The 15239-nt window shown below is 48.6% G+C and overlaps 1 protein-coding gene across 7 annotated transcripts; it reads left to right on the top strand.

Annotated features, from left to right (window-relative positions):
* The first annotated feature begins 3383 nt into the window (after positions 1-3383).
* LOC112460319 lies at positions 3384-15064 on the top strand. 7 transcript variants are annotated; one of them, XM_025024957.1, is made up of 12 exons: positions 3384-3497; positions 8014-8378; positions 8735-10504; positions 11555-12057; positions 12311-12502; positions 12618-12852; positions 13090-13197; positions 13314-13389; positions 13502-13658; positions 13847-14067; positions 14150-14284; positions 14761-15064. In XM_025024957.1, exons 3-12 carry the CDS (start codon positions 8949-8951, stop codon positions 14905-14907), a joined length of 3330 nt encoding a protein of 1109 aa, XP_024880725.1. In that variant the 5' UTR covers positions 3384-3497; positions 8014-8378; positions 8735-8948; the 3' UTR covers positions 14908-15064. The 7 variants fall into 7 exon arrangements, 6 of the variants coding, with proteins under 6 accessions (XP_024880725.1, XP_024880726.1, XP_024880722.1 ...); XR_003041431.1 differs by lacking the exon at positions 3384-3497 and adding an exon at positions 4081-4828 and having other exon boundaries at positions 14150-14440; positions 14761-14848; XM_025024958.1 differs by lacking the exon at positions 3384-3497 and adding an exon at positions 4081-4828 and having other exon boundaries at positions 8014-8284.
* The last annotated feature ends 175 nt before the right edge of the window (positions 15065-15239 follow it).

Here is a 15239-nt window from a genome sequence, read left to right as displayed (position 1 = left end):
GCGACGACAGTTCTCTCGTTTAAATCGTCACCATGACGGGCGCGCTCTTTCTATAATTACGACGATGTTTTTTACATCTTTTCTCTTACACGTATTCACGACTGTTAACACGTACGTTCTCCAAAATTTCCGAGTCTTCACCGCGTGCGCGCGCGCATCTTGCTCTCGCGTTCTCATTAATACCCGGAAGAAGTTGAAGGATGCCAAGTGCCAAGTGAGAGGTCGGGGATGATAAAACTGTGAGGAACGAGGAGGAACAAGGACGCAGTATTGATGCCGAGAGCCGACCGCGACGGCGCGGCGGCGCCAAGATTAGGCCTTGTTCGCGGTGGGACTACGCCACGCGAGATCTTCATCGCGCGGCGGCAAACAAACGAAATCGAACACGTTGTTTTCGTACGGCGGCTAAGTAGCGACCGCTATCCGGCGCGCGTGTCTTAGATCGGGAGGAGCAAGAAGAAGGGTATCGTCGATGAGAAAGAGAAAGAGAGGACGCGAAGGGGATGCGCCGGGAATATAAGTGATGGACGGGGGAAACTGACGAACGCGAAGAACGAGGAAAGAGAGGAGGTACGACGACGGTGACGAGGGCGAGGGGCAGCACGGAGACGAGGCGACAAAATCAATTATTTTGTTAAACAACAAGCCGTGTTATGTTAGGTTTGCCAAAATAACCAAAACAACGACGCGCTCGCGTTTCTGCGTGTACGCCGCGCCGGTTCATTCATCCGCGCTCTCACCGCGCCCACCGCCATTCCCATTCATCCTTCCGGGGCGAGAACGTATCATCGAAACGGATAATCGACGGCGAAGCGGTTTTTCCGGCAGCTTGGGACCCGCGCGCGCGTCTGCAGGTGTGTCACCAGTTGTGTCATTATTAATTGTTACGCGCATTATGCCGCGTACGCCACGCGGTATTGCGAGAGATAAACTGATTTCGGGATCGCGCGAGACAACGTATGCGTTTGCCTGAAATACAGGTGTTTAAAAAAAATGTTAACACTCATATAGAAGTAACTTGGGACTGTATGGAAGTGTTTCAGGGCTTTGGACACCACCTGAGGAAGATTCCAAGAATATGTTGACAATGGTGATGATGATGAGACAAAGTACATTTGTTACTATGACATCTTGTGTTGTCGGTTCAGTTTCTCTAAAAAAAACTTACTTCCATATAAGTGTTAACTTCTTTCAGGGCGTAGACGTATTCACGCTTAAGATATATTTTTGAGAAAATCTCTATGACGATGCAAAGTAAAACGTGCGATAACGTGTAATAAATATAGAATCGTAAATTCCCGAAAGATTACGGGTCCTGCAGATGTATTTTCTTCAGACAGAAGGTAAGATAGAACGTATTATATATTATTAAAATTATGTATTATATGTATAATCGCGTACATATTAAACGTAACATATATATTAGAAAGTATAAATTCAGGAAAATAGATCTCTATAGGGTTACTATTCCCTTTAACGTTCTTCGGATCTGTGAACGTCCAGTTCCATTACTTCGTTCTTAAATGTACGTACGATTTCGATTCATGATCTCTGCGTGCGTATACTATCGTCTTTTAATCGCAACTATTGCAAGATATGCAAACACATATATGAGATATGAGTGTTCATTCCAAAGTATCGCGCGCGCTGAAGAGAACAAGGGTCACGAAATTTCGTGAAAGCGCAAGGTGCCGTGCTGGGGCACCGGGGTGGCGAAGGGGAGGGAAAGAGAGGGAGGTTTCGCGGTATCATGAGCTGTGCACTCTTCAAAAAGTACGGAACGAACGAGCGAAGAAGCGATCCATTAGGTAGGAAGCCCCGGCTGACACGCCCTGACGCTATCAAAACACGCCTTAAAACTTATATTCCAGCGCCGGCGCGACGGTGGTAGTAGGAAAGCCGCGTACGTGAGATAAAATAACAGAGTGTAGTTAACAGGCTTGGGTAAAAATATTCACGCTAGCTTCCATATCTCCCTCTCTCGCGCGCGCGCGCTCGCTCGCTCGTCCTCCCTCCCTCCTTCCTTCCCGCTCCACCCTTCCTCCCTCTTCCCCTTTCTCCCGCTCCACCCTCTCACGTTATCCGCGTCTACGTTTCTCTCTCTCTCTCTCTCTTTTCCCTCTTTACCGTCCTTGCCCGTTCCTGCGCGTTTTTGCAGTCACACATTTCGAACGTTCGCAAAAATACGTATGTACACGTATCATTCGCATCGAATAATCGAAATGGTCGTAAAAACAGCGGCCGCGCGCTCGCCACCCCCGGGGAAGGAATTTATAATAAATTTTCCAACGATCAGTCGCGAGAAAACGTATTTGGGTTTATGCAACGTATTCTGGGAATACCGTGTCTGAGGCGTGCGTTCCTCTACCGAAATCCAGCGCGCGCGCAGAGTTCGTACGCGAAGTAGTTGTCCATAAGGTTTCGGCCTTTCGTACTCACGTACTCGAAACATCTTTGATAGGGAAAAGCCGCTCGCAATGGTCGTTAAAGAAATAAAGCGTACCGTGAATCAAGAGACAAGACGTCGAGGAAAGAAAAAAAATAAAAAATACAAGAAAGTTTAGCCGCAAAGAGCGGCGAAGATCAACTCGACCGTCGACACGCGCGTAGCTTTAATAATGTAAGAAATAAAGATATATATTCTTGAGCGTGATCATGAGTCTAACAATATGTAATCATGCATGTAGTGTAAGCGTACCGAATAAGGATCCGATTTAATTTTGGTCGAACAGGTTCATCGCCGCAGTCCGCACTCCGCACCCTTCTACGGAGTTGTGCGGCTTTAATCACACTGTCGCCATCTCTCGCACTCGACTGACTCGACACGTCTACCAACCTCGGAAACGCGTGTACCGACAGTCGTGCGTTCTAAATAGTAGCAACACGTAAAAGTTATTCGACAATCTTATATAATATATCTCATCTGTATAACAATAAATAACGACGTTAATACTACATTATAAATTATAACGTGCTGCAGTATTTATTAGGCGTTTTCCCTTTACTGACACAAGTGTCATTCTGGCTTTGTTATTTATTGAATGCCAAGAAAGATAGATAGATAGAAGGTCGCGTTTGTGTCGACTTGGACAAGTTTAGGGTATATCGACAGTCGTAATACTTAACGTATCTTCGGGCTCTCCGAGTTCTATACGTAACCGTGAAACGTTACCCATGCTTGATAATCTTTATGCAGGGTGCAGGCAGCGCGGGATCTTCTCGGTGTCAAAGCGTTTCATATCGATCGACCAGTCGGGGCTCGGGCGCTCGGGCGCTCGGGGCGCCAGATGGCACTCGACGCGACATCTGACGGCGGCACTATGCAAATCGGGGGTCGGCGAATAAATCAGAGACGTCCGTATCTGATGCAAGCCTCGAGGCGACAGGTGCAATACGTTGCGTGTCCGGTGTCGCACGATCGACTCGACTACCGCCACCGCGTTGCGCCACCGCCACGTCGTACGCTTCTGCGAGGCAGCCGGAAACACGAAGCATTAGTAGGTATCCCGATTATCACGTGTTACGTGTCAGCGCAACGCACGCCTGCTCTTCACGAACATATGGAGTGCCGTTGTGCGAAACGGGTCTCTCCGATCTTTCATTTCGATTCGCGACAAGTCGCGATCGTCGTTCGATCGGCATTGGAAATTTTACGCCTACGTCGCGCGGCGCGACGTAATGCACGGTAATGCCATATTTGGAACGCGCGGAAGTTTCGAAACGAGGTCGCGCGTCGCGATAACGTATCGAGGACAAAACTTTATATTAATAAGGTACTATATAAGTTTATACAGGTCTACATAAAAGAAGAGGAAAGAGAGAGAGAGAGAGGTAGGAGCACCGAGACGGGCGAGTTTCGGGTTTCGGGTCGAACGTGGCGCCCGCGCGAAGCGCGCGCGTCGCCGGCCAATCCCAGGTCGGGGCGCATGCGCGGCGTGGTCGCGCGCCTACGCGCCGACGCGTCGTCGCGGCGGGCTTGCGGGTCGGACTTTAGCATCGAACGTTGCGGTAGCGACGAACGACGCCGATTGGCCAGCGTGGCCCACGAAGGCTACATCCGGTCGGCGGCGCCGCAGTATTGGTCGATCGCGCGCGACGGCATCAACGGCGATGGTGGTGAGCGAAGTTGGTCGACGTTCCTATATACATTATTGATAAATAGCTCGCGTCGTTGTCGAGTGTGCGACTTTTCCGTGAAGCGGCCCCCGGGGAAGCCAGCCGACGGTGCGGTGCGCGGGTGCGTTGGCCGATCGCGCGTGGTGCTACAACGTCGGTCGACCTCGTCGCCGTGTGCTGACTGCTGAGTCGTTTCGCGCGACGGTGTCTCGTGCGTGAGCCCCGAGCCTCGAGCTTCCCGTCTCGCGCGTGGAAGCCAAGGAAGAGAACCGCGGCGGACAACGGACGGCCGCGGTGCACGTACACGTACATACATACGACGTACCGTGACGACAGTTACGTGAGGAGGAGAGAGGGAGGGAGAGCGAGCGCGACGGAGGACGGGAGGAGAGAGGAAGTGAGGGAGAGGGAGAGAGAGAGAGAGAGAGCGAGGAGAGAACGCGCGCGCGTCGCCTCGCAAACGGAGATCGGCGGCGGACGGGAGCAGCCGAGCGCGAACGACGGGATTATCGTGTGCGCGTTTCTGGGTGTGACGGGACGTGGTGGTTCGCAGTCCAGTATCGGTGCGCGTCTCTTTACCGGCGACATCGTGCACGCGGTGGTGTTGTGCGCGAGAGTGGGCCCCTGTAGGGCCGGGGCCCAGGCAGCGTTCCCTCGCTAAAGCCTGCGGCGCTATCCCACGAGAGAGCATGCCGAGCCTGGCCACCAAGAGGTGAGAGCGAGCGAGATAGAGGTAGGGAGAGAGCGGGCGAGCGAGCGAGAGAGCACGAGCGTATCAGAGAGAGAGAGAGAGAGAGAGAGAGAGCTTGAGCGCGCGAGAGAGAGAGGGACGGAGACGGCGCGAGAGCGAGCGAGTGAGCGAGCAAGAAAGGAAGGAGAGCGTGCGTTGTAACCCGTGAATCCGAGGGAAGCGACTACCTTCGAGGCCTGTTTTTTTGCTCCGCCATTGTACCATCGCGAGACGACCGACCGTCCGACCGATCGTCTCGGTGGCGGCAACCGTGGAGGGACTGGAGGGAGCCGCTCGTTTTTGCACGGATGACGCGCGGGCGTGTTCCTGTACGGCGTCTTCGTAAGCGGTAACGAGGAAGAGGAGAAGAGAGGAGGTGATAGGGGTGGAGGTGGAGGTGGAGGATATCGGTCGTCGTCGTCGCGGCCCCCGGTCACGCCGCCTGCGTGTTCGCGTGTTGTTGTTCGGGCGTGCTGCTCCTCGACGCGACGACGGCGTAAAACGGCGCTCGATACTCTCTCGCCGTCGCGGTCGTTGCGGGAACGGAACGCGGGAGCCGCGCGGCGCGGCCGCGGCTGCGGCGGGGAGAGGAAGGAGGTAATAGTGGCCGCGTCCTCGTAGAGCAGAGTGGCGCGACTCGCGACTCCGCGTTCTCGCGCGCGACGGCGCTGAGAAATCCCACGAGAGTATCGGGCGCCTCGCGCTGCTGCTCCGCTTCTCCGCTTCTCGTCATTGTCGTCGAGCGCTTTCCGTTACGGGCAAGTACTCGTACTTGGTACTCGTGAGTTCTCGAGCCGGCCTCGTAGATTATCCGGATTTCTCGCGGCTGCAGTTCGTCGATAATCGGCTAGCTAGACCTATTATAGACGGAGCAGCAGCGGCGGGACCGAGCCGGCTTCCGAGCACCGCGTGCTGAAGCGCGTTCTCGGAGCGTCTTGCGGAACGCTCCGCCGCACGTTGCGAGAAAAAAGTGTACGGCGCGACGCGGCGCGTTATGCAATAGACGCCGCGCGCGCGGCGCGCGGTCGACGACGACGATGACGAGGACGTGGAGGAGGAAGCGGCAGCAGCGGGGCGCGACTCTCGTAGTTCTCTCGCGGCTCCGTTCTTTTTCATTAATTCGCCGCGAGCGTATCACGTGGTAATGCGTCAGACCGTGTGCCGCTGCTTTAATTTACCTGCCTGCGTTACGAGCGAGCGCGTGCGTTCGTGTGCGTGCGCGTTGCGTGTGCGTACGCCGCGCGCAGCGGCGATGATAAAATTACGGCACGTCGCGCCGGAAGGCGCGTGTCTCTCCCGTGAGCGCGGAGGAGAGAGAGAGGACGTCGCACCCTCGGAAGAGCCCTGGCTCGCCGTCCTTTTCCCTCGGCTCCCGTTCTCTCGCCTCCGCTCCTCTCTCTCTCTCTCTCTCTCTCTCTCTCTCTCTCTCTCTCTCTCTGACGCCCTCCTCCTTTCCCTCCCGTCCTTCGCCCGTCCTCCTGCCGGCACTCCCGGTCGAAGTCTCCCTTTTCTTCCCATCCCCCTCTCCTTTCCACCGGAATCCTTTTTCCTTTCGGGCTTTTGCCCGCTCTCGATTCCTCGTTCCGTAGGTTGCCGTCTTTTTCTCTCGATCCCTTTTTTCCCCGCTCGCTGACGAAGCAGACGAAGCTCGCGTCCGTCTCCCTTTGTCTCACTTGGTCGCGGCCGACACGACGCCCGCGTGCTCCGTCGCGGTGAAATATCGGGCTGCTTCCGGTGCGCGTGCACGCGCCGCAACGCGTTCGTGCGCGCTTCATCTTCCTCGTTGTTTTTCGTCGTGCGACGTGCGGTGGATACGGCGGGAACGCCCGCGCCGTAGATCTCGTCTCGCCGAGATTACCCCGCGTTACGATCTTTAAAAACTCTTAAGTTTAACAACATTCCGCTTTGCGCCGCGACAACGTGGATGAGGACGCGTGCGCCGGAGCTCCGCGTTGATAGCGAAACGCCTCGATAAGAGGCTCGCGCGGCACGGGGAAGATAAAGGAGAGAGGACGTTGCGTGATAAACGGGCGTGCGCGCGAATCAGCTGGCCCCGCCGAGCGTCTTTCTCGAGAGCGTGAAGAAAGAAAAGATAAAGAGATACATCTGTGGACGTAGCCGGGAGTTTACGCTACCTCGTATCTATTGAGATTTCGTTGTTTATCACCGGTACGCGTGTGAGTCATTTGTATGTATCGGGACGCCTCCGATTCCGATGGGCGATGGGCGATGGGCGCTTGGTATCTGTCGTCTGCTATATCACGTGTTCTCGACGCCCCGTATCGCTCCCCCGATGGCCCCCCCGATATTTGCCGATTTCGTTTTTTATTTCCCTGACGCGTTTCGTGCGCAATATTATCCACGCTGAAATGCCGCAAACATTGTAACTATAGCAACGTCGCCGTCGTGCCGTCGGACACACTTTGGAAAGTTCGACGCTTATCGTCATCGAGATCGTCCTCGACGCGAAGCCTCGAACGATGAAGAAAACCGCACAGTTTTGCGATCGAGACGCGTTCTTGCTACGTTGCCGCGATAACATATTTTTTCAGACGCGTTCTCTCTGAGACGTATGTAGAGCGAACGCTGTCAAGTATCGAGTGCAACGCGAATGTAAAATTCTTAATGATACTTAAAACACTGTAAAAATCTGATAAGATAAAACTGTCTGTTGAAAATTAAAACGTCGTAACGCGTTGTTAAGCGTGACTCATCTATCGAACGGCTTGGGAATCTATTCCACGTGCACCCACGGTAGCGTTCTACTCTCGAGATTCGTCGGAATTTGCGAGCACCGTCTAAAATCTTTGTGGACGTTCAGAAGCGTTGCGTGAACGGCCGTGGGGGCAAGACGGAACCAAAGTTTATAAAAGAAAAAAGCACGACGAGCGACGTCGCGCGCAAAATGAAAGTTACGGCGTGTACCTCCTTCCCGCGTCAAAGCGCATCTCGCTGATCCACGCCGAGCCGGCCGAGCTCGATGGAGTGTACTCGGACGGCGAGTACTCGACCGTAAACGTGCTTTCCTGGAATTAATCTAATGATCGTAGTTTGTAGCTTTCGCTGCAGAAACGCGCGCGTGGCGTCTTTCGCGAAAGACGCGAGCGTGCGGCGTAAAGGACGTTTGTGACCTGGCGTTATCTCCTTTTCTTTTCTATCTTTTCCAGGACGCACGCGCACTCGCGGAAGAGGAACGGCATGCGGAACGTGGTGCACCGGATAGCTCCTGTCCCGACGCGCGAGGAAATATTTTAATAGCGCCACGTCGCCGACTGTAGCGAGCGGCCTGAGAGATCGCTGGGACGTATTGCGCGGGCACAAAGTCCGACTCTGGAAAGTTGTCGCCCTAAAACTAAATAACGTCGTTGAAAGGGCTACAAGCGTGCCGTTGTTATCATCGTCTTCTTCATCGTCGTCGTCGTCGTGGTCGTTGTTGTGGTGAGACGTTTTCGTTTACATTGCGAGAGGATACATTGGGATACGCTTAAGAGGACCGTCAAGTATGCTACGCTTCCTCAAACGTGGAAACGAAGTGAGTTGGAGTTTCGTGTTTGCCGCTCCGTAATTTCGCGCTGCCTCTTTTGGAACAAAGTCTATTGCGAGCGTGGCACAGCTTCACGGCAGTTATCTATGTGGCTTAAAAATGTTATGTAATTTTGCGTAACGCACAGATAACCCCGTTTGAGTGTGCGATTAAAGGGCTTGGCACTATTGAGTTTTTTTCGAACGTCTTCCATTGAAAGATACACGGCACTTGTTTGCAAAGTTGACAATATTGTTATCTGAATTTTTATTTAGAGCTCTTATTTATTTATTCTTTAAGCACCGCGTAACTCTCTTGAACGTTGTACGATAAAACGCATGATGTAATATTTCGACTTTTTGCAGGGAACCGGTATTGCCTTGTGACAATGGAACGCCATGCTCGACGACATGGGAGATACTGTGGAAACGACGTACGTATGTGGCCGCGGATGATGACGACCCAATGATAAACTGTTTATTGGAATAAAGCGGAAACACAGGACACAGAGTCAAGTCGAACGGTCAACAGGGGCGGCTGACGGTAAGGGAGGCAGGACAGAGCCGTAGTAATGGATGAATGGGAGTGAGCGCGGGGCACGGGGAGTGCAGGAGCGGCGGACGCGCACTTGGCGGCACGTCGTGGGAGCCTCTGGATGTGGAGGCCGCGGCACCGGCAGCGTCAGTGGCAGTGATGGCCCCTGCTCTGACGGAAGGCGGTCCTCAAAAGCCTGAAAACTTGCTCCCTACCCTACCAGCCGCCAGCGGCTTTCTGTCCGCCGAGCAGGCCACGCAGGTGTGCCAGAACCGTGAGATCCTAACCAAGTTCGTGGTGCCGGCGAACGTGCAACCGTCGAAGATCGACGAGCAGTGCTTGCGCGGTATCTCAAAGGACCTCATACGCGATGTCATTAACTCCAAGTATGCAAACGACCTCGACTCGCTATCTGCGTTTACGAACGCGTCCGACTTGATCGGATCGAGGAACGGTGCGGCGTGTTTGCAACAGCAGGCGGCGGCGCCGGCGGCGGCGGCGGAGGGGGAGGAAGAAGAGGAGGAGGACTTTGAGCGACCGGTCACGCTGCCGGACGCCGGTCACGCCGAGAGGAAAGCGATCGACATTATAATGAACGACCCATCTATGGGTGATGAAACGAACAACATGGGTTTCTTGAAATCGAGCGTGGACTTGCCCCTGGTGGCTACCGAGACCGAAACGGAAGACAATAAGAATCTGGACGTCGATCAGATCATGGCCTTCAGTACCGATATCACGGCCGAGCAGTGCAGTATGCCGACGGTCGCTGATATCGGGCACAACGTGGAGGAGATTTTGCAGGTCATTAGTTCGATAGAAGGTGCGGAGAGCACCGAGAACATTTCCACGAGCGGTGGTGAGCCGGTACAAGGCGCTGTCGACAGTCTCGGACATGGCGAGATGTTTGCCATGCCCGAGGAGGGATTCGCGTCCTTCGAGCGGGATTTACTTAACGACGTGGACGTAATGAGTCTTTGCAACGATAATATGAATATCCCAGTGGAAACAATTGACCAGCAAAAGTCCAACAGTTTGAGATCGCAACAGGACATTGTAGCGCAGAAACAGTTCGAGAACGAAAGGAGATGTGCGTTTTTATTGAGAAGACTGAGGAAACTTCAGACGAGAATAATGGGCAGACACGTGGCGGAAGAAAACACCGGCGTTCTCGAATTGGCTCATCACGGAGTGAAAAAATATCTTCTACAAGAATTGGTTAATATCGGTTCGAAATCCAATGTGAGAAACTTTCCCGAAATTAGCGGCAGTTTACATTCGTTTCTGCAGAAAATTGAGAAAATGTGTGTTGCCCAGAGTAACAGTGTGAATCGTCAAAGAGTGTGTCGATACTTTGGTGGAGGGTCGCGCGATAACGTGGTTGGTACGTCCGGCAATAACGGTAATCGCCAGCCAGTGTTTGGTACCCCTCAGGTTAAACTAAACGGTGAAGAAGTGGAAAATGTGGCTGGATCTTTGTCCACGCAATTACATATTGTGGAATCTAACTTGGATTCGGACTGTACGGCATCCAGCAGTGGTGGAGAAAGTTGCGATGAAATGCAGACATTCAACAATACGCAACAACAACGTCTGTCCATGTAAGTTCTGTTAAACAGGAGATTTAACATTAGTATTAATTTAACATTAAGCATCAATGCGGTTTACATGTTCTGTCCATACTAATTTTGCGCAATTTATTGATTTATACTTTTACGTTGTGCTTATCTAAAAAAATATACGTTAAATATAATTATGACGCTTTATAAGAGGAAAAATAATGTATAAAGAAACAGGCTGCTTATTCAACTTGTGATAAATAGTATTCGAAATATTCTGAATTATTTTGAAACAAGCGCATTTTTTTATATACATCATGTTCAATTGTGACAAGCACGTATTATAGCAAGTTATTATAAGTAATAGAGTTCTATGAGTGTTAAAATAATGGACTAGAGTTTTTGTAATAGATGATTAATCCACAATATTAACTTGTTTATTCATACGTATGAGTTTTGAGTTTATCATGTATTCTTCTTTTGACATTTATTATGTTTGGTTTTGATATTCTCTTAGCAGCTCAAGTATTCAATCTTCATTATTAAATATCATAGTGTAGAAAGCCAAACTTTATTATTTAATTAATCTTTAAATGTCCTAAATGATTTTTAGATAGACTTGTTAAAATTCTACGTTTTGATGGTTTATACGTCGAGACGTATGCCTCGATATAAAAATAAGCGGGAATTTTCTTAACTTGGCCTCTGATATAAAGTTTTGAAATTTTTTAGTTTGTATAAACAGTACAAGTATCAAGTACCGCGCGTTGAAGAAAACGGACCGAAATATGTTTTTTGGCTCGGTTCTGGATTCTTTATCGTTTGCTTATTTATAAAACACTTTGTTTCGAAAACACGTTCGTAATAGTTTGACGTTTGGAACGCGGATTTAACGTGTATTTGGTTTCTATGGCTGCAACAGTCGTGTGCATATTATATTCGAGTTGAGTGATTCTGTAAAATGAGGCGATATAAGATTGAAAGTAATTTATTATTCAGTTTCATTTATCGAGTCCACGCTTCTTAAGGTCTCTCGGCATTCTATATAGTTTCTGCGACAATAGGCTACACACTGATTCGTTATTTGCACAGATCCAAAAGAGCAGCATGGAGATATGCACAGGATCGTGCAGGTGTAGCATCACGGTGGACATGGCTACAGGCACAGATATCAGATTTAGAGTACAGAATTAGACAGCATAACGAACTGCAACGGCAGATTAGGGCCACGAAGGGTCTGGTCGTTCTTGAAAATGCGGAGACCGTTAATGGATACAGTGGCGCTCTACCAGGGTCCACTGGACGATACACGTCACCCGAGGGTGAATTACCAGCTAGTAGGACGCGTCCATTTGTATGGAGTTTTTATAGAAAGCGAAAGCTTTTGCAAGTGGACAGGCTACACGAAGTTTCAAAGCGTGCAGCCAAAGCGTCAACAGTCAGATGCACGTGTGATCATGTGTTGCCTGCGTGTGCTTTATGTACAGGAAGGCTAGATCCAATGCAGTCACAAGAACCATTTGAACAGCTTTCTGTACAGGAACGTGTAGCACTTGTTGATCCCAGTTTTCATCCTGTGTTGTCGTTCTCTGATGGTACGTTTAGTCATGAATACAAAAAAAATCCACTAAATTTTAAATTGGAATTTCGTTCAGTACTGTCATGTTGATATGTTAATAGGACTTGTTATGTGTATATAATCCAGGACAGTTCATACTTGTAATACATTCATAGATTACTCTTCCCTGCAATGTTGAATTATTTAATATCTGAATAAAAGTTCGAACGTGTTGAGTAACAACGAAAAACTTTCTGGCTGTATCTCTCACGTGTTTTATTTTATTGTAGAAATTGTACATGGAACACATTTAGAAGCTATTATGAAATCAGTGGAGTGGCAGCAGAAAATGTTGAGAGGCAATTTACGAGTTACCCGAGTGAAAGATAAAGATAGCAACGAAAGAAGAAATAAGAAACTTCCTAATAGAACAAAGTATACCGCGCGATTAAAGAAATCATCCTCGACCATCCTTACTGCAAGTACGTATCGCGAGGACGTCATTTTGCAATCTATCGTTCTTGCCTGTTAAAAGAATGAATCACTCTCCTTGTTTGTGTCTTTTTGTTGCGAAATAATATATACCGTTTGTAACAGGGATCAAGAGAAAAATGTTGAAAAATGGAAAGAGAACGAGACTCAGTCACGAGAGAAGCGTCGTGTCTGGATTGAGTAAGAAAAAAGTATCAAAGTTGCCGACTGAGGATGACGACGACGTTAGCGCGCTTTCAAGTTCCAGCAAACACTCATCCCCAGTGCCTTCTCCATTGCAACACGTTACTGCCTCGTCGGAGAAAAACGTTGTTAAAGAGAAAAGTTCCAATTCACATGGGTAAGCGTTGCAACGTTCACGCATCACGTGCTTTTCCATTAGCGAGATCACTATATCGATCCCGCACGTAAAGTTTTCCATAATACAGAGTGCTTGCATAATACGGAGTGTATGAAATGGAGGACGATTATGTTTCCTATTCATGAAATCGTCAGCCGCTTATCGTCCATGTACATTCAGAAGATACTATTGTTTCACAAACTATCCATGTGATTCATTTGTGATATTTTTTTTCAGGCGTTTGCGTCAAAATTCGTACGACATCGATAATATAGTCATCCCTTATAGCGTTGCTGCTTCAACTAGACCTGAAAAGTTACAATATAAGGAGATATTAACGCCAAAGTAAGATATTACATAATCTACAATTCATGGTTCCAATTTCCAAATAAATTTAACTTAATATGATTAATTTAACTATTACTGTGTTGTGTATTAAAGCATTTTCTTATTTCTTAAAGATGGAGATTGTGCGACGAACCCTCGAAAATGGATGTGAAGAACGGTGTGATGCACAGGTCGGGTCAGGACAGTGACGTAAGTAAATAATGAGAGATAATCGCTTATATGCGATAAAAAGCTGCACGGTAAAATGAAGTTACCTATTATTTTCTCTTTCGTAACTATGTTAATTCAATGACTCTGACAGTTTGAAGATATGTCGGACGAAACGATCGCCCTGAGGCACGAGCGTAGCGAACGTGAGGAATATAAACGTTTCATGACGTATCTCAACACGCCAAACCAACCGCGTATTCGTAATCGTCGTATCGACAGCAGAGCAGACAGCGGTGCGAATACGCCAGGTACGTCGTCCTTGCGTTCACGTGTAAATTTTTATCACGCCGCTACTACAAGCTGTTCACTATTCTCGATACTTTTTTCTTTCGAGATATCTTTCAGATAGCTCTCTCAATATATTGGGCATAACTATCTAACAATAAATCAATGAAATTATACTTTTATGAGAAAAAAACATTTCTCTTTTTTTTAGATCCTATGTCGCCGCACGCGAGCAGTGACTTCGGTGGAGACGTGACATCCCCGATCACGTCTCCACCTGCCACTCCGTCTCAGGTGCAGGACACAGAGTTATCAGGTTTAGATTCGCACCGGCCGTCTGCATTACAAAATTCTTTGCGACGTCGCACCATGCCCGCTTTAAGACTTGGGAAAGACGATGCCACGGTCGCATTTACCGAAGATGATAACGAGGTAAGTACGCGCGGTAACGATATCTCGTATCGTTTAAATCAATATCACGTGATGTCGTAATGTCTCTGAAATTTTCGTACAGATATTGCCGTATGAGCCAAGAGTATTTCCATTATCCGAAGAAGTCTATGACAAGATGTTGGAGGTGATGCCGGACGGACACTGGCAAGCTTCATCAACATCCTTATGCTCCCGTGACGAAGACAAGGGCGATGATGTACGTACATTGCACTTGTACTAATACCTCTTTCATCGAGTATCTAAGTGAGAAATTTTTATTATATATGTAAAATGTATGTGGGGGTGGTGCTAGTACTGACTATTAATGTACACTTTGAGCCAACTTTCATGGCTCCTCTCGAGGCTATTTCCGGTAAGCAGTAACCACTTGACGCTTTATACTTCTGTAACGTAATTCAATTTTATTTTTCATCTCACATACACATAGACACGCAATTAGCAAATGTTGAATGACGAGAAGAAGTATCGCGTTAAGTTAAAGCGATCGTTACAGTACTTTCCATGCGTTGTAGAATCTTTTACACGACTCTAGTTTGCTCCTTGGTTCACGCAGCTGCCGTATGAGAGCTTGCAATTTTAAATAGAATTTTTTCGCAAAGCGACCAAAATCGGACATAGGTGATTACCGACAACAACGGTTGTATTTAATTATTCGTATTTCTACATTTCTAGGAAGGCGAAATGGATTCTCCCGAATCGGATTCGACCGAATCGGCTTGTTGCGATATAGACGGTGAGGATCCCAATGATCCTGAATGGACAGTAGCTGACGATAGAGACACTGAAAAGGAGAGAATACGTCCGACGGCTAAGAGATAGGATATAAAACTCTTAATAAGTACAGTATGTCTACGTCGTTACTATATGCAGAAGCTACCTGTCAATTGTTATATATACCTGTCGGTCATGTAACATTGCACCTTAAGTTAATTACGAACCTGTAAAGTGTATTATAAATATAAATTTTATAACTTCATTCTCTCTGCTTAAATTAATGGAAAAACCTTAATTACGTATTGCTTTTTTTAAGTATTGCTATTTTGGCCAAAGCATTAGAATTCTAGCGTCATATTACGTTTAGAATACGCATTATTGATTTCCCTGCTCTGTTATACATAGTAGATAGTATTAACTCTCCGAAAGAAGTGGAA

The sequence above is a fragment of the Temnothorax curvispinosus genome, unplaced genomic scaffold (genome assembly GCF_003070985.1).
Source record: "Temnothorax curvispinosus isolate PA1 unplaced genomic scaffold, ASM307098v1 QBEX01010444.1, whole genome shotgun sequence".
NCBI classification, from domain to species: Eukaryota; Metazoa; Arthropoda; class Insecta; order Hymenoptera; family Formicidae; genus Temnothorax; species Temnothorax curvispinosus.
This window is presented reverse-complemented; position numbering and strand designations above follow the sequence as displayed.